The sequence below is a fragment of the Medicago sativa genome, chromosome 2 (genome assembly GCF_051527215.1).
Source record: "Medicago sativa cultivar Bolivia chromosome 2, Bolivia_mono, whole genome shotgun sequence".
NCBI lineage: Eukaryota > Viridiplantae > Streptophyta > Magnoliopsida > Fabales > Fabaceae > Medicago > Medicago sativa.
In genome coordinates, this window is record NC_140750.1 from 55502082 (window position 1) to 55525234 (window position 23153).

The window sequence follows — 23153 nt, forward strand, 5'->3', positions numbered from 1 at the left end:
TTTCCAAAACACCTGCCAGGAACTTAGCTGTAGCAGCGTTAATCTTGGATGCCTCATGGAAGCCCGGCAACCATCGTTCGTCTTAGATAAAAGAGCACTATACTCAGTGATAATATTGAAGCCTTTTATAATTGAAAAAAAAAATTAAGGCCTTTTATAACATGTATAAACCAAAATAAGCAAAATACATTGTAATCTTGATAAAACACACATAGTTATAGGTAGGATAATGAGGATGGTTAATATAATTTATAAAACACTGCAATGATAAATTAAATCCACATAAACTGAACAATGAAGCAATTCAAAGACGAATCCTGAAAACGCACATAACTTACACCAAAAGGCTGGTTCAAAAGGGACCAACTAAAGGCACTACATGGTTCATATTACATATGGAAAGACAAACACAACGAAACGACAAACATAAGTAAATAAAAAAGTACAACACAGCCATCAGACATAACACACCATTGATCTTCACGCAACTGATGTTGCTTCAGTTCAAATCTTCAGTCTTGACGCAAACCATCTTCGGCTCTTTAGTAGCAGAGCCTTCTCCAAACTCAATGGTGATTGCATCCAGCCCTTCGACACTCTCAACTGGCCTTTTTCCCAGCGGTTTGCTTGCTGGAGTATCAGTTGCTGCAACAGCCTCTCCCTTGTTGCTTGAATCACCTCCTTCAAGAGCCTCCAAAATTAAAATGAAGCATAACAGTTAGTCCAAATCTTTTAGAGCTGTTTGGTATCATTTTCTTGGCCATCTGCTATGGCATTTTAGTTGTTACAGCAGCAGTTAGGTGGTCAAGCTGTTTCCGCGTTTGTGCGGCTCATTTGTATTCGTTCTTTTTGGCGTTCTATGGTGTTTCTTACACCTAGTTCTGCATAAATAAAATGAGAAGTTTCAAAATAAAAAAACATCAAAATTGCATGATATCGAGTTTAAAATATACATTGAAGAAACTATAAGAACATACTGCCACGCCAAATAGACAAATAATTTCTTATGTTCTTTCTTGATTGCTTCTTTTCAGCTGATAATTTTAGATGATAGAAACCGCATTTTTACAGGCCTTTCATTATTATACTTAAAACCACAGTGCATGCTATTAAAACAGAAATATTTACTCATTCTTTCATTCTTTATGCTCCTATTATTGCATTAATACAGAAACCTATATGCTTATTCTTTGTTAAGAAAACCCATACGTGGAACGATCTATAATACCTATTATCAACTGAAAAAGCTCATAAATTACCTGATCATCAAGCAAGATCATATGCATACTGCCAACTTCATTTGGATTGAAATGGTCCGGAGTAGTCCAGAGATTAATCACACGACCCTGAATTTGAAAGTCAATCTTTCTGCCAACAATGTTTGCAAATTTTGAGATCGTTGAAGCTTTTGCTACAAATCAAAAGTAGAATAATATTTAGACAGAAGTAATATATTCGTTATAGTAGGAATATGAAAGGGAAACATAAAAATGTAAGTGTATACAAAAACAGACCTTTGCTTGCCATGGATGCGCTTCAAAAGAGCTCAAGATACCAAAGGTTCTCTACTGAACTTTAGTATGCAGGTAAACTAACTTGAGACAATGGCCAAACAAACCAAACAGTATCACCAATTTAAAGGAATGGCATAGGGGTCTTAATACATGCGCATGAACATAACATTCAGAAACACAAAAACCAAGAATTAAATTGTGAGGTCCCAAAGGTGTGTATTAAATTTACATGCCTATGTCATCTTAGTACACTATCACATTGATTTGGCTGCGCATTTATGAATATAGGCAAGGGTATGATGCTATCAAACTAACTTATCACCTTGAGCACATCAACATGGTTAATGAATTCAACTCTGTCAATACAGAGGTTTATTTTTACATATTAGTAGGTTCATTCAATATTAAAAGACCATATGGTGTGATGAATTAAGAATTAAAGTGCGATGGTAGTAGCTTGAATAGCACATCTTTTAACAGCTAATGTTACTTAATATAGTCAACCAAACTATGTTAACTTTCATAGTCAATTAAAATTTAAATTAGGATAAGTTAACCTAATAACAATGTTAAAATCCTTCAAAAAAAAAAAAACAATGTTGAATTTTTTTTTAAAAAAAGGTTTGTTTTCTTGATAAGAAAAAACATGTGCAACTTAACTTGAATCACACTAATATAATAAGAAAATAGTCAACGATTTAAATCAATTGCTATGAAAATTGGTATGATAACGGGGAACAATAATGGCCAAAACAATCGTAAAGAACTGCACCAGCCCAAGCAAAAAGGAACCATATGCACCCAAACCATGCAACATAAAGATAATAGGGACTAAAACAGATACTGTAAGGAGAATATGGCAGCCAAAACATAGAATATCATAAACAGGTCAAATAAAGATAGCTCACCACATTGTCAGAAAATGCTGTTAAATGATTTTATAATACTTGAAACAGCCAAAAGTTCATCACTGGAAGGTCACTGAACACATCTCTTCCTTTAGCTGCATTGCATCTTCAAGCTCTCTTCAACTGTATGACATTCGAAAACTTAGCTACGATGGATAGAAATATCAAAATAATCTATAATAAATGCATAATAGCTTAGTACAGATCAACTATGAAAAGGAGGCATAGTTAAGCCTGTTAAAATTCAAATTTAACTTAAAAACTCTACCTTTCACTTATCATGCACCTGTTAAAGCCAAAAAAAAAACTAAAAGAATTGAAATAATATTGAGAATGAAAGTCATAGCATTGTAGATCAAGAAAAGGACATTATTTCTGGTCTTTTTCAATCATATTGCTTTTTTAACATGAAAAAGTGACGCTAATCTCTAAAAGAGATATTCGATGGAACAAAATTAATAAAATAATAAGGAAAAAGAAATGAAACTTACCTCACATACTATATTATGGGCATAAAATTGGAATACCTGAAACAAACAGAGTAAAAGAAGAACAAAAGAAAAGAAATGAGAGAAGAGTTAGAAAATCGAGTCAAACAAAACATAGTTTCTGATACATAAGAGCAAACTTTATGAAGCATAACCTTTAACTGCAGAATCGGATACAAAACCACAGTAGAGGCCAAAGAAAAATGTTGAAGAATATCCAGCTTTCATCTACAATGAATTCAAATCAGTAAAAATAGCAGACACTTCTATAGACTCAAATCATTATGAATGAAAGATGAAAGCAAAATGGCAATGGCCTCAAAGCTTTATTAAATTGTAAAAAATGAAGAAGGAGAAACCTTGAATGGTTGATAAATTCTAAAAAGGAACTACACATATATAAATTCCCCAAAAACAAAAAACAAATTAACTACGAAGAAAAAAATCCAAATCAGTAAGAACAAAAAAAATTGTATGACTGCCTAAACTCCAAGGCACATCATGCTTTGGGTCTGCAATTTCAAAGGCAATTTCAAAGGCACATAAATAAAACTTTATGACTGCCTAAACTCTACCTTCATAGCTTGAACAGGGGGAGCATTTCCATTGAATACATGTGTGAGTGAGAGCAACTACAATGCCGTTTTTGCCGTAATTTCACTGGACTGCATTGTCATATATCAAGCAATGCTCAGTTTGCTACCAATATTAATAAATTGACTCGTAAACAACATTTAGGAAACTCACCACTGTATCTATCCATCACCTTTAACACTGATATGATTATAGCCTGTTGAGCCTCCTCAATTATGGACTGTCAAATAAACTGTAAGTCTGCAACAAAAACTACAATGGTACTAATAACTCTCAATTCCTTCCAAAACGAATCATATGCTAGTGCCAAAACCAAAAAGACAAATGCATAAAAATAAAAAAACTAAAGTCAAGTAACACAAAAAACACACTATCAAAACACAGTATACTTGGAACTTGGAAGATGAAAATCACTTGAAAGGGAGAACAACCATGTCTCATGGTATAACTACACAATGCAATCAAATATCTTAAATGTGCGTGATTTTATAAGTAATAATCTTAATGCAAAGCAGTAGCTTGATTTTACTCATTCCTAATAATCTTATCACTATTGCATACCACACAAATGACGTCCCCTATCTGATACTCTCTTTTGCTGCAGTCAAACAACACTATAACCAAACATCAAACTACAAAATTAAATTTGATATCAGATAAATTCACAATTTCAAAATCAAACAAAAATATACGATTCCGATGAAAAATAAACAACCCTGTTGTTCTGAAAATATTACCATCAGAAACTGAAATATTCCTTAACTGTCATAGCCATGGAAACTCATAAACATACTCATAAAGAGGGTAAAATCACGCAATTTTTTCTCTGAATGTTCACCCACTTAACCCCAAATCGATTGATATTTTGCAGGGATTAAAAAAGAGAGCATGAGATTTGAAAAAAAAAATGAAATTAAGAAGAAATTTGTGATAAAAGAAGAAAGTTTATAGGAAAAGGAAGAAGTAGTAGCAGTTGGTTGGAAGAGAAGAGTAGTTTAGATCAATAAATACACTTGCCAAACATGGAAAAAAAACAGAAGCAAAACTAAAAGCTATGTAAAATTTTGACTCTTGTTACATAAAACATTTCTCACTAAGCTGTTAACATGAGAAGCTTTTAACTCCTTCATAAACGTGTGATTATTAATTTTGTTGGGAGCAACTTGCATTCCGATTTCTCTTGCAAATCAAGCAAAGCAGGTATAGCTTTCCCTTGCACTAAAAAAAAGAGTAGAACAATTAAATAATTCATAGCTTCAAATTTGGTACCATAACTTAATAATTCATGTTCATATATAATTTCTAATGCTTTACTATAATTCATGTTCAAAGAACAACGCCATAAGAATAGCCTGATGCAATCTTACTTAAAACTGAGTTGATACTAACACTTAATTATCTGAAATTACATGCAAGACAAAAGAAAGATTATGCTGAACAGTTTCCATGAATTGGGAAATAAAAAAAATTAGAACACAAAGAAAAACTATTGTGCTATATAAATTTAAGCAACAAACGATCAACAAAGATAAATTTAATCCATGCCAATGCCATCAATTAAAGATGTATTTAGACATCTTTTGTTGGATTTATGCATAGGAGAAGTGTGAACCATAACGATTAATAAGCAAGAGAGCTGATGTGTAACTCTTAAAGGATTTCGGCCTAAACAAAGGAGGGATGTTGATGCCAATTTGCTGATATGAAGAACATGTTAGCTTGCCAATAGCACAAACAAAGAGAAAAAGTTAGTGAAGCTGCTGTTAGCACAACTATTCAGTGACTTTAGTGAAGCTGCAAGTAAACCAAAGTGTATTGATCTCATTTTTAGTTCTATCTTGCTGTTTGGTATCAAAAGTTTACTGTTATGGAATGGAATGCATCTTCACTTGTGCCTTGTCCTTATATAGTGTAATAAGTTAGAATGCTAGCTAGCCTTTACATTAAATGATCTATCTGTCATAGGACAGCTAGCCTTTGCATAGACGGAACTTTTGGCAAACACTAAGCTCATGTCCGACACCTCTAACTAACTATTAAAAGTTCACATTGATCAAGATGAAAGTAATTATAATACAGCTATACCTGCTGTTCTATCTATCGATTCACAATGTCCAAGAGCAATTTAGACGGCCTAATTAATTAGTGCTCTTGATATGTTAGTACCTTTGTAAATCCCTTCCATCAATTCAATGGAGAAATATAGTTGTTATCGGTTATCCAGATAGCAGTCATATTCTAGCACAATAACGCCATTCAGATAGCAGATGTTATAAAACAATTTTTTAGCACAATAACAGAACTGATTATGCTACCTGACTATTAAAAACACAGAAAGTAAACCATCATATACCTTTCAGACTGTGAAGTGCAACTGAAGTGTCATGTAACAACGCAATGGGATCCATGTCTTGATCTGATTTTGGGTTATCGAGTGAGAAAGAGAGTATGCCGTCGCTAATCTAAAGGCAGTAGAGTAAAAGAGGTCTGCTATAAATGGTGATCAATATGAATGGGAAACCCCTATTCTTTAGTCTCTGAAAATAAAACATAATAGTAAGAATGAAAGCGATGATCATGGACTATTTATATAGAGATATCAACCACTCCAATATCACTTTACTTGCACAATAGTCAACAATGACACACAAACATATACTCCAAAGAGGGAAGCATCAATCTAAATGTCACTTAAAAGAAAAGAAAACATTATCAATACAACTCTCATTCCAAGTCTCATATCCTATTGAATTTTTTATTAAGATAAAACCAAAGCAAAAATATTATTAAAAATGAAAGCTTACTCGATAGAGAGGACTATCTTTAGTGAGAAAGTTTCCCGTTCCACTACAACATTTTATCAGAAACATGGTATGCATATCTAAAACTGAAAGAGAACAACTTAAAATTCAAATTGATTAATAAATTAATTCAGAAATCTTCACTTTGCAATACCAATATAAAATATAAAAGCAAAAATATTATAAAATAAAAAAAAAGTGAAAGCTTACGTGGTCAGAGAAAGCTTTGGAGATCTAATTGCTCACTAAAACATTTTATCAAACATGTGGTGTGCATGTCTAAAACTGTAAGAAAAAAACATAAAATTCAAAGTGATTACTTAATTAAATTCGGTGAGTGATTGTGAAAAAGTGATTGAAAACAGAAATACCAATTAATAGTAATCGTAATACTGAATTGATAAAGGAAATCACAAAATTGAAATGAAAATTGAAAAATTGAATGGATTCAGTGAGTGATTGTGGAGAAATGGATGGGGTTTTAGCATATATTCGATTTAGTAAGAAAAGGGTATGGAAATGGAGATTTATGTCTTCGATTCAAGGAAATGAAATATGCAGAGGGATAGAAAACTATGGAGAAGATGGATAGAAATCGTAGCTGCATTCAAGAAAATGAAAATAGGCTGCTGTGAGTATTAATTCGTCCTTTGAGGAGATGAAAAACCTGATTAGTGAAGGCTTATTGAGTAGTGTGCATAGTTAATGATCACTGAGTTTGAAATTAATATCTTTATTATAAACATTTGCCTTAATTTATTTGAAGCGTGTGTCATCTTCACATTCTTCATATCGTTTAATGTTTTCTTATCATCCAATCAAATTAAATTATGACTCATTCATTTTTTTTATTAGCCAATCAAGATGAACCATGAGTCATGACTCATTTAGTTTTCATCAACCAATCAAAATTGATCATGCCTTGATTTTTCCCCAATATATAGACAATTTGTTTTTCATTATTTTCATGTGTCTCTTCCCCCATAATCTTTTTTTTGTAATAACAAGTATTTTATGTGTTTTAAAAGCATAGAAGTGTAATCATTTGGTTGTAGATTATAGGGTTGATTTTCTTTTTTATTTGTATCTAATTGTTAATTGTTGATGCTACTTTCTCAGGGTCCCATTGGAGAGCATGTGTCTACATTCTACGACTTCAAGACGTTCAACATCAACAATATAATTTTTAGTCAAGACAATGTTTTGTATTTGATATAGAATCAAGATGTTGGAGTTTAGATACCTTAGGTTGATTGAATATTTTTAATGAATTGATATGTCGTAAAACTAATCTCAATAAATTGATTTAGTCTTTATCTATATTTATTTTATGAACTTTTGTCTTGCACAAATGATATATTACACATGAACTCTTATTTGATGAATCATAATTGATGTTTTTAAACACATCTCCGGACATGTTAAACATCATCCTAAAGGTTGCATACAATTGGTTCACATCATCTAATTTGGACAAACCTTTTCTTATAAGAAGACATCTTAACTTCATCATGTTTTACTATGACGGATTTTCACTTATCATAGTTTCTTCAATAGAATGTATCAAAAGCTTCAATCAACTATTGATCAATAATCATGGTTTATTTTTTTATTTTTTTTGATAATATAGGACATAATCCTTTAAGTGTCATTTCATCTCATTTATTTGACAATAAATATATGACTTTTTTACTCCTTTGATTTGTCAATTAGAAAGTTACTATTAAATAATTTTTTTAGGGACTATTAAAAATATTGTTAATTTTGCTATCTATAGTGTATTATAAATAACATCCATTGCAAGCAATTCCACGCACAATTTCAATAAAAAATTGTATTCTTTTCAATCTTTTGTCTCAATGTCATGTCTTTTTTCTTTTTGTTTTCTTTTTTTCTTTCTAAGTTTCACGTATTTGGTATTATTAACAAGCCAAAATGAATTATATTAACATGAAAGTTTCATATATTTGTATTAAGGATAATAACGATAAAGCAATTTAAGAGTAATTAATATATCATTTAATTTAAATTAGAATGATTTCATAAAGATTAAAATGTATCATTTAATTATTTAGAAGGAAAAGACCTCATTTGATGGATGAGAAGGAAAAAGAAAACAAATTAAATAATAGCGTTAATTATAACCCTTAATTAAAGGAAACAACTAAACCAAAAAAGGATGGAAACAAACAAATATTGAAGTATATTATATCAAATAAATGAACGATATTTAAAATTCAAAAAGTTCAATCATCCGTATAAAAAAACTGAATTATTTGAATCTTTTAACTTTTTTTATTAATGTTTTACCTTCATTTCTTTTGAGGTACTATTTAATTTACAAACAAAAAAATTTGTCATTAATTTTGAAATATTATATTTTTATAATTTATAATAATTATATTTTATGCTTCATTTTAATTGGGTTGATCCTATAAATATTAAATTGTGTTGTTTAATAGGCCAGGCATTTTTTTTAAAGAGGTCAACCAAAAAATTAAAATGTTCTTTAAACAATATCCTTAATTGTAGCCATTAATTGAACGAAATAAAAAATTTAAATTATATTGCAAAGAAAGAATATTGTGCAATCGAAATTCAAATAATTGAGATTACTTAAAAAAAATTATTGAATATTTTAATTTTTTTAAACAAACAAAAAACAAATATATTTTTTGTCTTTTGGGAATATTTCATGTATTTGAAAAAATTATCGTTAAATTTTCAAAAAAAAAAATCTCCTTTTTTTGGGAATATTTCAAAAAAAAAATTGTGATTCTTTGCATATTTCCTTCATGGATTGTCAACAGTTCCTTTTGATATTTTTCCTGTCAAACAATTGCCCACTTTTCTGTATATTGATGTTTATTTTAAAAAAATTCAGCAGTTTTGACTTTTGAGTAAGTTTTAGCCCCATCTATCGAAATGACCCCAGAGGTGTTACTGAGACAGTTTTAAGCAATTACTTTAGCGATGATCTGGTCATTGGATTAACTTATTTTTCCTTTTATAACAAAGATTAAAAAAAATTTGTGACTTTTCGTGTTATCTCTTATGTAACAAATATTGATCGAAAGAAGTTGAAAGCCATTGAATAAGAAATCAAGGGGATCATGAAAAAAATACTTATATGCAAGAATAGTAAATTTGAGGTGTCAGTGATGAATAATGATACAATAATATGAAAATGAAAGGTGTTATGTTGGATTTGGTAGTAAAGTTAACATTCCAAATATTACTATGCACAATGTCTTCAATGTGCACATCATAATATTTTCATTGTTAATCTCCTCTACTGTTGCATTGAGATAAGCTCATCTTGTTTCTGCAAAAGGTAGAACCCAAGTTATGAGTGAATTTTATGCTGGTGGTGGTTTGAGTGTGTACTATTAGACTTGAAATGGACATTTTTTCCCCTTTTCCATGTGTTTTTTTTATGTGCTGTCCGGGGTTCGAACCTCGAACCTTGCATATATATTATTGTCCCCTCGGATTAGTCGATTCGTGGATCGAATACAGAGTTTTCAAAAAAAAAAACATTAATTTTTTAGTAAAAAAATATAATCAATAATAGAGCATTCTTCAAATAGTTAGTTATAGTTATATGTGACGGCCAGAAATTAAGAGATGAGAGAAGAGAGAGAACACAAGAGATTTATCCTGGTTCGCCTAACCGGCTACGTCCAGTCCCCACACTACGTGTGAGATTATCCACTATAGTATCCTACTATCAGAAATTTCTGAATAGCACTATAATATGTTGATCACACAAGATCAGTCTGTTACACTCTGTATTATCAACCTCAGCAGGCTTCTACGATTATTGATCACACAAGAAAAGTTCTATCTCAAACTATTAAGCCCAATAGACTTGAGATCTAGTTACAATTTGTATGGTGGTGGGTGTTGGTAGTATATGGAATCTCAAAAGAGATTTTAAAAAGGAATATATTTATATATTTATATGATGTATATGAGAGATATATGATTTGTTGAGATTAGATGTCTTTTTATAATTTAGTTAATATATTTTGTTGAGCGATATTTTGTTATGTTATATGTTGGTATTTACTAGCATAATATATTTGTTAATTGTTATAGATATATATTTGTTATTTGGTGTATTATTATATATTTAGTAGAGAAATATTATTTATTAGAATATGAGGATTATTAGTGTGAGTAAAATTAGAGGTTAGAATAGAAAGAAGAATAAGTTGTTGGGCCTAAATAGATTTGGGAAGAATATTTTAGTATTATAAATAGAGAAGCTTAGGTTAGAAAGAGTTTACCTAAAACCGCTTTTTGGAAAAGAGGAGAACAAGAAAGAAGAGAAGAGAAGAGAAAAGTCAAGAGAAAAGGAGAAGACCTTAGGAAAGAACGCTGCTGCTGATTCAGGAATTAATCTAAGGTGAGGGTGAAACTATCTTGCATTAATATTAAGTTGTTAAATCATTAGATTACATCTAACAAGTTGGGGAGAGTTTGTGAGAATTTGATAATTAGGGTTTTGAGAGAGATTTGATGATTAGATGATGAAAACTTGTTGAATTGATGTAGAAATTGTGTACAGACCTGGACCGTCATAATATTCCTGGGGTCCTAGAGGGCCTCCAGGAGGACTCCAAAACATCCTCAAGGGGCGTAAAGCCTCCAGAAGGGTATGGGCGCCCTCCAGAAGGACCCCCAGGGCCGGGCGCGCTCCGCTAGAGGCGTTGGCCCATTGGCCTTCTAGAAACCGCCTAAAAACCCCATAAATACGTAAATACCCCCGTTGCTTGGAAACCAAGTAACCAAAGCCCAAGCCCGTGGCAGGCTATAAATACCACTCTTGGGAGCATTCCCAAGGCATCCAATAATCAGCTTAAAACCCTAATATACGATTTCTAACCCTAGAATCCTGACGGTACTTTTGCAAGTACAGTTGGCGCCGTCTGTGGGAAAAGGTAAAACTAACCTTGACTACGTTTCTGAATCGCCAGATCGGAAACCCCTGAAAACTAGACCTCTGAATCGTAAGATTCCCTTGCGATTCAGAAACCCTAGCCCTTTTTAACCAACCTAAATCGCACCCCACGTACGATTTAGAGAAAAGCCTCTCCTCATGGCAACACAGGAAGAGTTGGAATCCATGCGAACCCAGCTCGCTCAGCTGCAAGATCGAAACGATGCTTTACAAGCTTCGATGGAGAACATTCAACAGAAACAATTAGAAGAAAAGGAGGAGTCGAATCAGGGCGAGATGGACGATCCCGAACCACAACCGCTGTCCGCCGAGATCTGGGACGCGCCAGTCCCAGAAAACTTCAAACCTCCCCACCTCTCCGTTTTCGACGGCAAGAGTGATCCCATGGAACACATTACGGCCTTCAACACTCGCATGGCCGTAGTCGGAGCTCCAGATTCCCTCAAGTGCAAACTGCTGGCGGGTACCTTTTCGGACGCCGCCCTACGATGGTACATGAACCTTCCACGATTCTCCATCCTCAGTTATCAAGACATGACCAGGAAACTTACCCAGCAATTCTCCGCCAGTCGCCACCGCAAGGTTTCAGCAACCAGCCTATTCAACGTTCGCCAAGGACACAACGAATCTCTAAGGGATTATTTAGCCAGATTCAACGACACAACCATAAAGGTCACCAACCCTAACCAAGAGGTGTTCGTGGGAGCTTTCCAGAACGGTCTAAGAGCAGGACAATTCAACGAATCCCTGGCTCAGAAGCCCGCCGACTCCATGGAAGAAATCATGGCCAGGGCAGAGTGCTACATCAAAGGTGAAGAAAGTAACGCTGAGAAGAAAGCAAGAGACGCCAGGGAGCGCGCGCCCAACAATTCGGAGCGGCGTCCTTACCAACCGCCGGGCGGCAGAGACCGCGCCCCCTACAGAGGAGCAGACAAACGACCTTTCAATCCTTACTACCGCAAGCCGAACTTGGAAAACTTCACCCCTTTGAACACAAAGCCAGAGCGCATCATGAAAGAAGTCTACGAAACAAAGCTGATCCCAGAGCCGCCCCCAACACAACGCACCACTATGGGGGAAGACAGGGACAAATGGTGCAAGTATCACAAACTAAGGGGCCATGACACCGACTCGTGTATACATCTTCGCCGGAAAATTGAGAAACTAATACAGAGCGGAAAGTTGCGGGGATACACTCGGGACAAAAGAGATGAAAGGCCAAAGGCGAGCAAGAAGGAAGAAGTCGCCGAAGAAAAAAGGCACACATTGAACACTATATCTGGCGGTTTCGCCGGAGGGGGCGAGTCAAGTTCATCCCGGAAGAAGTACATGCGTCAGGTGATGTTGTGCCAAGAGTATGAGGAGCATGATCAGCAGCGAGGGCACGACATTTCCTTCTCAGCCAGAGATTATCAAGACGTGGTGCCACACGATGATGACCCTATGGTCATCACCCTGCAGATCTTTAACTGGGATGTAAAGAGAGTTTTAATAGACCCAGGCAGCTCAGCCGATATATTGTACTATGACACCTTTGATCGAATGGGTTTAGATCCAGAACAACTACAACCTTTCCAAGGGACGCTGACAGGATTTACGGGTGAGCAGGTTCATGTAAGGGGCTATATCACCCTAAAAACAACTTTCGGAAGTGGGTCTCACGCCAAAACCATTCGCGTCAGGTATCTCGTGATCAACTCGCCTAGTTCTTACAATATTATCATAGGGCGACCATCCTTCAACCTCCTGGGAGCATTCTTGTCCACTAAATTCTTAGTGATGAAATATCCGTTGAATGATGGGAAAGTCGGCACCATACGAGGCGATCAGAAAATTGCTAGAGAATGCTACCACAATAGTTTGCGCCTGCAGAAAGCAAAGAAGAAGCCCAATAACAAGATAACTCATGAGGTTAACATGATCGACCTAGACCCCAGGGAGGATTTTCAGCAAGAACGCCTGGAGCCCACCGAAGACTTAAAGGAAATCTCTATTGGACCGGAAATTCATCATACCACGAAGATCGGTACGTCCCTAAGCCCTGGAGAAGAAACCGCCCTGATAAACTTGCTGCAAAAGAATCTGGATCTCTTTGCCTAGAGCCCATCTGAAATGCCAGGAATGGATCCTGACGTAGCATGCCACCATTTGTCAATAAAGCCCGGCGTAAAACCAGTTGTTCAGCGAAAAAGGAAAATGGGCGAAGAGAGAAGAAAGGCTGTAGATGACGAAGTAAAAAAGTTGGTAGACGCCCACTTCATAAGTGAAATAAAGTACCCTACCTGGTTGGCCAATACGGTCCTTGTAAAGAAAGCCAACGGGAAGTGGAGAATGTGCGTAGATTACACAGACCTAAACATGGCATGTCCTAAAGACCCTTATCCCCTCCCCAATATTGATCACCTGATCGACAGCGCCTCTGGATACAAAACCCTGAGTTTTATGGACGCTTACTCCGGCTATAACCAGATACGTATGGACCCCCTGGACGCTCCCAAAACGGCGTTCATGACCAACACCAAGAACTATCACTACGAGGTCATGTCTTTTGGCCTCAAGAACGCAGGCGCCACTTTCCAACGGTCTATGGACGCAGCTTTTTCTCAGCAAATAGGGCACAATCTAGAAGTGTATATCGATGATCTAGTAGCAAAAACTAAAGAAGGGCATAGTCATGCAGACGACCTCGAAGAGATTCTGAGCCAAGTTCGAAGATACAGAATTCGCTTGAATCCAGCAAAGTGTTCCTTCCGAGTACAGGCGGGAAAATTTTTAGGTTTCCTCTTAACCAGAAGAGGCATTGAAGCAAACCCCGAGAAGTGTCAGGCGATCATCAGCATGAGAAGCCCCTCGTGCATCAAAGAAGTACAACAACTCACAGGAAGATTAGCAGCATTATCTCGTTTTCTATCCTGCGCTGGAGACAAGGCTTTCTCTTTTTTCGCTTCCATCAAGAAGAAGGAAAAATTCGAATGGACGCCAGAGTGTGAGGAGGCTTTCCAGCAGATAAAGAGTTTTCTGTCAAGCCCGCCTGTTCTCCAAAGACCAAGTTCAGGCACCGTCTTATTCTTATATTTGGCGGTCTCAGAAAACGCCATAAGCACAGTCCTGGTAGAAGAATCAGAAACAGGAGAACAACCAATTTACTTCGTTAGCAGGGTGCTTAAAGGCGCAGAGTTACGATATCAGAAGATAGAGCGACTAGCTCTGGCCGTAGTAACGACGGCGAGGAAGCTACGGCCATACTTCCAGAGCCACAAGATTGTCGTAAAATCCGACTACCCCATCAAGCAAGTACTTGGGAAGCCAGACTTGGCAGGAAGAATGGTAGCATGTGAAGTAGATAAAATAGTCACAAGAAAGGGGGGGTTTGAATTGTGACCCTTTAAAAATAACCTGTAACTTAAAAATAATTCTCAAGAAAATTCTTGGAATGGTTAAGTTAACTTTCTGAACTCAGAACGTTCTGAAGTTCATACACAGAAACTGATTAATGAAGTAAATGTGTTGGTGTGTGTTGTGTATACTGAAATTAAAGAGTATAAGGAAGAAGGAAAGAACACACAGAGATTTATAGAGGTTCACCCAATGTGGGCTAGTCCTCTCCTCACAATCTTGTGAGAGTTTTCCACTATGATGCTTGAGATAACTTCTCAACTCCTGCACCTTACAAAACTGTGTTCACCTGAACACTTACAACCTGTATTCTCTAAGCCTCAGCAAGCTTGCACCTTTTTGCTAAGTTAACCACTTAGACTTTTACAATTCTTGCTCAAGCTAACACTTTAGAACCCCTAAAGCTAGATGAGACTTTGTTACAATTTGTGTGAGAGTTTGTTTGTGAATCAGACAAACAGAAGAAGAGAGGAAGGAAGAAGTTATATGTGACTAAGATAACAAAGAGGGAGAAAGAAAATTGATGTACACTATAAAGAAGGTAAGAAGAAAGCCTTCAGTGATGATCAATTGTATTGCAAGAGCTTCAAACAAATTAAGTTGTTTTCTTGTATGATTTGCAATGGTGCAAGTAATGCCGAGCCTTTGATCTCTATTTATAGAGTTTTTGGGCTCATATAGCCGTTGTAAGGTGACCAATGGTGTTATGCCACGTGTCCTGGGTCCCACAAGCTTTTACTTGAAAATCTGGGTGAACATTCTGACCATCAGAATGTTGTTGAGTTCCCAGGATGAACATCAGAATGTTGCTGTGTTCTTCATCAGAATGTTGGAAATTCATGATGTTCTTCATCTGGGTTCATCATGGATGAATGTTGGATGAATTTCTGGGCTTGCCCAGCACGTGATGTGAGATTTGTTTGAGTTTTATCCTCCAAAAAGTAGCCTTTCCATAAGCATCCAGTTTTGCTGGAAAAGGTGGGATAAAGTACACCAAATCTGTCTTGGACTTTGTGCAGGAGAGAGAGAGCAGTGGATCTGCAACTTCAGGCCCATGCTTCAAAGAAATCTGCTTGTTTACAGCTCAGAGGTCAGGTTATCTCTGATGACCTTCTTGGCATGCTTGTCAGACCTTTGTTTCTTCCTGACTTCTTGAACATTCTGATCAGCAATTCTTTTTACTGATTCAGTTTTTTAAGGAATGGGCATGTTGGAGGAAGTGAGGCGTAGTTGACTTATGGTTTTAGCTGTGAACTTCATGAAAGTATCCAGACTTTCTTCTCCATCCAGAGACACACCAACAACTTTGAAGATGGGTGTCAGATGCATCCCATATGGTAAACCAACAACTTTTTGCTTGAAGGAGAAGCATTGGTCAATCATGTATTGAATCATGATATAGCAGAGATTTAGGGGAGTCTTGTTCAGAAGATGATAAAGAATGCAAAGGTCTAGGTCTGTGATTGCATCAAAGGTTCCACATCTAGGTAAGATGGTGTGCCTAATCATGTTATGAAGGATTTTGGGAGCATCTTTGAGGTTTGTGGAGGTGAAATCAACGTTTGGTTTGGTATACTCTAGGATGAGTTGCTCACGTGTCACATCTGAGCAAGAAAACCAAGTGTTAAAGAGTTGTTTACCTTGATTGGGAATGTTCAGAATGTTTGAGAGAGAGTCTTGAGTGACTTGGAACTTTACTCCTTTGACTGTGGACTCTAGGAATTTTTCTCCTTTTTCTTCCTTGACTCTCATTGATGCATAAAACTCTTTCACCAAGTCCTCAAAGGTTGGTTCTTGTGTAGAGACAAATCCTGACCATCCTTGAGGATCTATGAAAACTTCCAAGTTCCAGCCCTTTGTTTTGAGACTTTCAAAATCAAAGAACTTTGCTTTGCTTAATGGCCTAGCTGCCATTTTCTCCAAGTTCTGAACCTTCAAAGCAGAGGCAAGAATGGCAATGTCCTTGCCTTTTCCTCTTCTCAAGGAAGGGACTTCTTCCTCAACATTCTCTTCTTTTCCAACTTCTTCATTTTCCTGAGATGGAGAAGCAGTTTTCTCTAGAGGCAGAGCATCAGCAGCAATTTTCTTCCTCCTTTGGTAAACCTTCTTAGCAGTTTTAGCCATTTGAAGAAGAGTTTCACCAGTTTCTTCAGAATTTGCTTCCTCTTGAGCAATTTCTTTTCCCTTATCAGAAAGTTCTTCCTCAACTTTCTCTGTTTTGTCAGACTCGTTCTTTTCAGAGTGTGTTCCTTCCTCAGAAGCTGTTTCCTTTTCTTTCTTCTCATCATCAGAGACTAGGTCCAAGTGAGAAGTGGTTGGTGTTGATGAAGATCCTCTTTTCATTCTTGTTGATCTTCTAGTAGCCTTAGGTTTTGGTTTGGCAGATTTTTTAGAAGATTTAGGTTTAGGAGAGTCAAATAGAGGAATGATCTCATCAGGAAGAATGGTATGAACAGCAGTTTCGTTGAGTGGAGAATGATCAGAGTGTTGATCAGCAGCGTGTGGTGGTGATTGGGAGTGAGAGCGTGAGGTGGTTTTGGTTCTCGCCATTTTCGTTAGAAAAACAGAGTGTTGAGAATTTTTGAGAGAAAAAGAATGTTTGAAGATGTGATGAAAGGTTTGGAGTTGGTTTAATGATTTATAGACCAACGTGTAAGAGTGGAAAGAGGAAGTGAAGGAGTGTTGGCAGTTTTATTGGGAAAGATGAAAACTGAAAAGTTGTGGGAGAGAAAGAACTAGCCGTTTGACAAGATGGAAGGGGAGTGGTTGAAATAATTTTTAAGCTTTTGTCTAATGGACATAGCTTTAGCACAACAACCCTTAATCAAGCATTAAATGCTAGAGATTTTGAGAAGATTACTGGATTAAATCCCATGATTTCCTGCGTACAGGATTTTTACCCAGAATCTAAGACTGAATATTCTGAACCTTATGAACATTCTGACCTGAACTATCAGATGAACATTCTGATGAACATTCTGATGAACATTCTGAACTCTTGAACATTCTGATGAATGTTTAGATTAAGATTGATCTTACTGATTTAAGTCAGATAACATCAAGGGGGTAAGTTTTAGGCCCTTAGTGATTTAATGATCAATCTTTATTGGGATTTTTAATGATTTGTAATTTCTCTTTAAGAAAATTAAATCTATCCTCAACAAGGGGTTTTGTGAAAATGTCAGCTAGTTGATTTTCTGTATCAACAAAGCTTAATGCAATATTCTTTTTCTGAACATGGTCTCTAATGAAATGATGCTTAATTTCAATATGCTTAGACCTAGAATGCTGAATAGGATTTTTGGACAGATTAATTGCACTTGTATTATCACAAAAAATAGGAACATTTGTGTACCTTAATGAGTAATCTTCCAACTGATTTCTTACCCATAACATTTGAGAGCAACAACTAGCTGCAGATACATACTCAGCTTCAGTTGTGGAGAGTGCAATGGTGTTTTGCTTTCTGCAAGACCATCCAATCAAAGCTTCTCCCAAGAATTGACAGGAGCCACTTGTACTCTTCCTCTCAACTTTGTCTCCAGCATAGTCAGCATCACAATATGCTACAAGATCAAAACTAGAACCTTTTCTATACCAAAGGCCAAGATCAGTAGTACCTACTAGATATCTAAAAATCCTTTTAACTGCAGTTAAATGAGATTCTTTTGCACATGTTTGAAATCTAGCACATAATCCTACTGCAAACACTATGTCAGGTCTGCTAGCAGTCAAATATAATAATGAACCTATCATGCCTCTATATTCTTTTTCAGAAATAGATTTTCCACTCTCATCCTTATCTAAACTTAAAGATGGATGCATAGGGATGACCATGATTTTTGCCTCATTCATTTTATATTTTTTAAGAATGTCTTTGACATACTTTTCTTGACTAATGAAAATTCCATTTGGATGTTGTTTGATTTGTAAACCAAGGAAGAAACCAAGTTCACCCATCATGCTCATCTCAAATTCACTTTGCACAAGGTTGGAAAATTCTTCACACATTTTTTCTTTGGTAGCACCAAAAATAATATCATCCACATAAACTTGAACAATTAGTAAATCAGAGTTATGTGTTTTTCTAAAAAGTGTGGTATCAATTTTTCCTCTAGAAAAACCATTTTCAATCAAAAATGTGCTAAGTCTGTCATACCAAGCTCTAGGAGCTTGTTTAAGACCATAGAGTGCTTTAGTGAGTTTGAAAACATGATTTGGTTTTTCTTCATTTATGAAGCCAGGAGGTTGGCTTACATAAACTTCCTCATTTAAAAATCCATTTAAAAATGCACTTTTAACATCCATTTGAAAAAGTTTAATGCTTTTATGTGCAGCATATGCAAGAAGAATTCTGATGGCTTCTAACCTTGCCACTGGTGCAAAGGTCTCATCATAGTCAATACCTTCTTGTTGGTTGTAACCTTGAGCAACTAACCTTGCTTTGTTTCTGACAACCTTACCATTTTCATCAAGCTTGTTTCTGAAAACCCATCTTGTTCCAATGATGGTGTTCTCTTGATTATTTGGAACTAGGTTCCAAACTTTGTTTCTTTCAAACTGAGAAAGTTCTTCCTTCATGGCCTCAATCCAAGAGTCATCAATAATAGCTTCATTGATTGACTTGGGTTCCATTTGAGAGATCATTGCCATGTTGGCATCTTGAAAGGACAATCTGGTTCTTACACCATCAGTTGTGCTTCCAATGATTTGATCTACAGGATGATCTCCTACCATTCTCCAACTTCTGGGTGGACTTTGGAAGGTTTGATCTTGAACATTCTGATCATCTTCTTTCTCTGCTGAAGTTTCAGTGTTCTGACTGGGAACATTCTGAAGTGCTGGCACTTCTGTGTCTTCACTTTCTTTTGGTTGAGAATGTTCATCATATTCATCAAATATGACATGCATACTAATTTCAACTGTCTGGGTTTTTAGATTGTACACTCTATAACCTTTAGAAGTTGTAGAGTATCCTAAAAAGATAGCTTTATCTGATTTAGGATCAAACTTACCCAATTTTTCTTTGTTGTTCAGAATGTAGCAATAGCAGCTAAATATGTGAAAATAAGATATGCTAGGTTTAATGTTTTTCCAGAGTTCATATGGGGTTTTATTAAGAACCTTTCTTATTGAAACTCTGTTCAAAATGTAGCAAGATGTGTTAATGGCTTCTGCCTAAAAATAATTTTCAACATTAGATTCATTTAACATTGTTCTAGCCATTTCTTGCAAAGTCCTATTTTTCCTTTCAACAACTCCATTTTGTTGTGGAGTTCTTGCACAAGAAAAATTATGTTTAATACCATTTTCATCAAAGAATGTTTTGAAGGATGCATTTTCAAATTCTCCTCCATGATCACTCCTAACTGTAATGATATTAGAACCTTTTTCATTTTGAACTCTTTTACAAAAGTTTTGAAATGCTTCAAAAGATTCATCTTTGTGTTTTAAAAACAGAACCCATGTAAATCTGGAAAAATCATCAACAATAACAAAACCATATCTTTTGCCTGTTAGACTTGCAGTTTGAACTGGACCAAAGAGATCAATGTGAAGAAGCTCTAAAGGTTTCTGAGTTGAGATAAGCTCAATGGTTTTAAAACTGCTTTTTACTTGTTTACCTTTAACACAAGCTTCACAGATCTTGTCCTTTTCAAAGCTAATCTTAGGCAATCCTCTAACCAGATCAAGTTGAGAAAGTTTAGCAATGGTTTTCATGCTTATATGACCAGCCCTTTTGTGCCAGATCCATTTGTCTTTTTTAAGAGACATGAAACAGGATTCAGCAGACATATCATTTAGTTCTAAAACATACAAATTTTTTCTTCTTGATCCAGAGAAAAACAGTTTGTTAGAGGAGGTTTGTCTTATTTCACATATGTTAGGTTTAAAAATCACTTCAAATCCACTATCACACAATTGACTTATGCTAAGTAGATTGTGTTTTAAACCTTCTACATACTGAACATTTTCTATTTTAGCAGAGTTAGGCTTACCTATAGTACCTTTACCTCTGATCTTACCTTTGTCATTATTTCCAAATGTTACCAGTCCTCCATCCTTCTTTTCAAAGGTCAGAAAACAGTTCCTGTCACCTGTCATGTGCCTAGAACAACCACTATCCAAGTACCATAGCTTTGTTCTAGCACCCTGAGGCAGGACCTACATTTGACAAGATAAAAACTTTAGGTACCCATGTAATGTTGGGTCCTTGAGGGTTAGTTCTTCTAAGAGATCTTTCCTTGTTGCAACATTCTGTCTTGTAAGATCAGATTTGTTACAGTAGGAACATATCTTCTTAGCCTTCTCAGCCTTTTGTGAACTTTCTGATCTATTGAGATGAGAACGTTCTGAACTAAGATTAATCTTATTTTTTCTGATAAATCTTTTCTTAGCATGACATATTGATTCATTATGTCATAGCTTATCACAATAAGAACATTTCATTTTAATCTCAGTTTTCTTAGGTACAAAACTTTCAATGATTTTGCTAGGATTTTTAAAACCTAAGCCAGATTTTTCAGCAGTACTACTTTGAGATCCCAAAATGTTTTGAAATGTTTCTGTAGATTTTATAAAGCCTGTAAGATCATTTTTTAACCTTTCAACTTCCTTTTTCAAAAGTTTATTTTCCTTTTGCATTTCAGAAGGTATGGATAAAATGCCCTTTTGCTTTTTGTTTAATTCTTTTTGTTTTTCTGACATTTCAAAATGGGAATTTTGCAAAACTTGTATGGTTTTTCTAGATTCATCATACTTGTTTTGAAGTGTTTCTTTTTCTGCCTTTATCTCAGAAAGTTCTTTGATTAAAGAATGACATCTATTAGTTAAGAAGTTTGAGTCATATAAAAGACTATCTATTTTACTTTCAAGATCTTTGTAAAAAGAATCAGTTTTATAGATAATTACCTCTTCTTCATCATCTGACTGAGCCATCAATCCCATGTTGGCTTCTTCATCTTCTTGAGGTTCTGATTCTTCCAAGTCATCCCAAGTAATCATTGCCTTTTTCTTGAAAGGAGGTTTCCTTTGCACTTTCTTGATGTCAGGACATTCACTCTTGTAGTGTCCAGTTTTGTTGCAGCCATAACAAGTGACTTGGCTTTTGTCAGCTTCAGTTCTGGTGCTGTTGTTGGTGTTTGGAAACTTCTTTCTGATCTGATTTCTTCTTAACATCATTCTTTGAATTCTTTTGGAGATTAGAGCAAGTTCATCTTCAGCTTCTTCTTCATGAACTTCTTCTAATTCTTGTGGTTCTTGCACATCATCATCAGCTACTAATGGAGTTTGCTGAGATGCTTTCAAGGCAAGTGTCTTTACCTTCTTTACTGGTTTGTCTCCTTGAAGTACAACTTCATGAGCCCTCAGTGAACCAATGAGATCTTCTAGATTCATGGTTTTTAAATCCTTGGCCTGAGTGATTGCAGTGACCATAGGTCTCCACACACTAGGAAGACATCTTAGGATTTTTCTGATCCTATCATGAGTGGAATATGCCTTTCCAAGAGATCTCATTTCATTTACTATTGTAGTAAATCTAGCATACATCTCATCAATGGTTTCATTTTCACTCATTTCAAATACTTCAAACTTTCTGACCCCAATGTCAATTCTAGTTTCTTTGACATGAGATGTACCTTCATGATGTATTCTCAGAGTATCCCATACCTCTTTAGCATTCTTACATTCATCAACTCTTTCACTTTCTTCCATGGTTAGTGCACATGATAAAAAGAGTCTAGCTTTAGAGTTTAACAATACCTGAGCCTTTTCATCTGTTGACCATGAACTCTTTTCTTTGACAGCTCCTTCTTTGGTTGTTGGAACAAAGTCTCCATCTGTGATGACTTGCCACATATCATTGTCTTGAGATCTGAGAAAGAGCTCCATCTTGCCTTTCCAGAATTAGTAGTTTGAGCCATCAAAAAGAGGTGGTCTGTTTGATGATCCTCCTTCAGCTATGTATTTGACTTTAGACATACTTCCTGAATCTTTTCTCTAACACTTGTTTAAGTGTTCAAACCCTTAGAACCAGGCTCTGATACCAATTGAAGTAGATAAAATAGTCACAAGAAAGGGGGGGTTTGAATTGTGACCCTTTAAAAATAACCTGTAACTTAAAAATAATTCTCAAGAAAATTCTTGGAATGGTTAAGTTAACTTTCTGAACTCAGAACGTTCTGAAGTTCATACACAGAAACTGATTAATGAAGTAAATGTGTTGGTGTGTGTTGTGTATACTGAAATTAAAGAGTATAAGGAAGAAGGAAAGAACACACAGAGATTTATAGAGGTTCACCCAATGTGGGCTAGTCCTCTCCTCACAATCTTGTGAGAGTTTTCCACTATGATGCTTGAGATAACTTCTCAACTCCTGCACCTTACAAAACTGTGTTCACCTGAACACTTACAACCTGTATTCTCTAAGCCTCAGCAGGCTTGCACCTTTTTGCTAAGTTAACCACTTAGACTTTTACAATTCT

At 35.6% G+C, this 23153-nt stretch overlaps 2 protein-coding genes, 1 long non-coding RNA gene and 1 pseudogene across 11 annotated transcripts; 1 reads left to right on the forward strand and 3 right to left on the reverse strand.

Annotated features, from left to right (window-relative positions):
- Positions 1 to 245: 245 nt before the first annotated feature.
- LOC146949062 (uncharacterized) lies at positions 246 to 7031 on the reverse strand. 9 transcript variants are annotated; one of them, XR_015027133.1, is made up of 13 exons: positions 6677 to 7031; positions 6516 to 6590; positions 6309 to 6391; positions 5858 to 6041; positions 4066 to 4722; positions 3658 to 3744; positions 3486 to 3575; positions 3066 to 3138; positions 2914 to 2949; positions 2423 to 2545; positions 1515 to 1656; positions 1260 to 1411; positions 246 to 881 (listed from the first exon to the last, which is right to left on the reverse strand). It is a non-coding gene; the product is annotated as an uncharacterized LOC146949062 (long non-coding RNA). The 9 variants fall into 9 exon arrangements; XR_015027138.1 differs by lacking the exon at positions 6677 to 7031 and having other exon boundaries at positions 1515 to 1591; positions 6516 to 6655; XR_015027137.1 differs by lacking the exons at positions 4066 to 4722; positions 6309 to 6391.
- Positions 7032 to 11409: 4378 nt separating this feature from the next.
- LOC146949063 (uncharacterized) lies at positions 11410 to 15852 on the forward strand. Its single transcript, XM_085748478.1, has 3 exons — positions 11410 to 13297; positions 13391 to 14561; positions 15687 to 15852. Exons 1-3 carry the CDS (start codon positions 11410 to 11412, stop codon positions 15850 to 15852), a joined length of 3225 nt encoding a protein of 1074 aa, XP_085604604.1.
- A 9-nt stretch (positions 15853 to 15861) lies between these two features.
- Positions 15862 to 17217, reverse strand: LOC146949064 (uncharacterized). Its single transcript, XM_085748479.1, has one exon. The coding sequence runs from the start codon at positions 17215 to 17217 to the stop codon at positions 15862 to 15864; it is 1356 nt and encodes a 451-aa protein (XP_085604605.1).
- A 2594-nt stretch (positions 17218 to 19811) lies between these two features.
- Positions 19812 to 22650, reverse strand: LOC146949065 (uncharacterized; annotated as a pseudogene).
- Between the last annotated feature and the right edge of the window lie 503 nt (positions 22651 to 23153).

Excerpts from the sequence above, each read along its gene's own strand:
- LOC146949064 (XM_085748479.1), bottom strand. The coding sequence starts at position 17,217 with ATGGCGAGAACCAAAACCACCTCACGCTCTCACTCCCAATCACCACCA.
- LOC146949063 (XM_085748478.1), top strand. The coding sequence starts at position 11,410 with ATGGCAACACAGGAAGAGTTGGAATCCATGCGAACCCAGCTCGCTCAG. Across the intron at positions 13,298-13,390 it reads TCATCATACCACGAAGATCG|GAATGGATCCTGACGTAGCA; the intron begins GTACGTCCCTAA and ends CTGAAATGCCAG. Across the intron at positions 14,562-15,686 it reads AAATCCGACTACCCCATCAA|GAGAGAGAGAGCAGTGGATC; the intron begins GCAAGTACTTGG and ends GACTTTGTGCAG.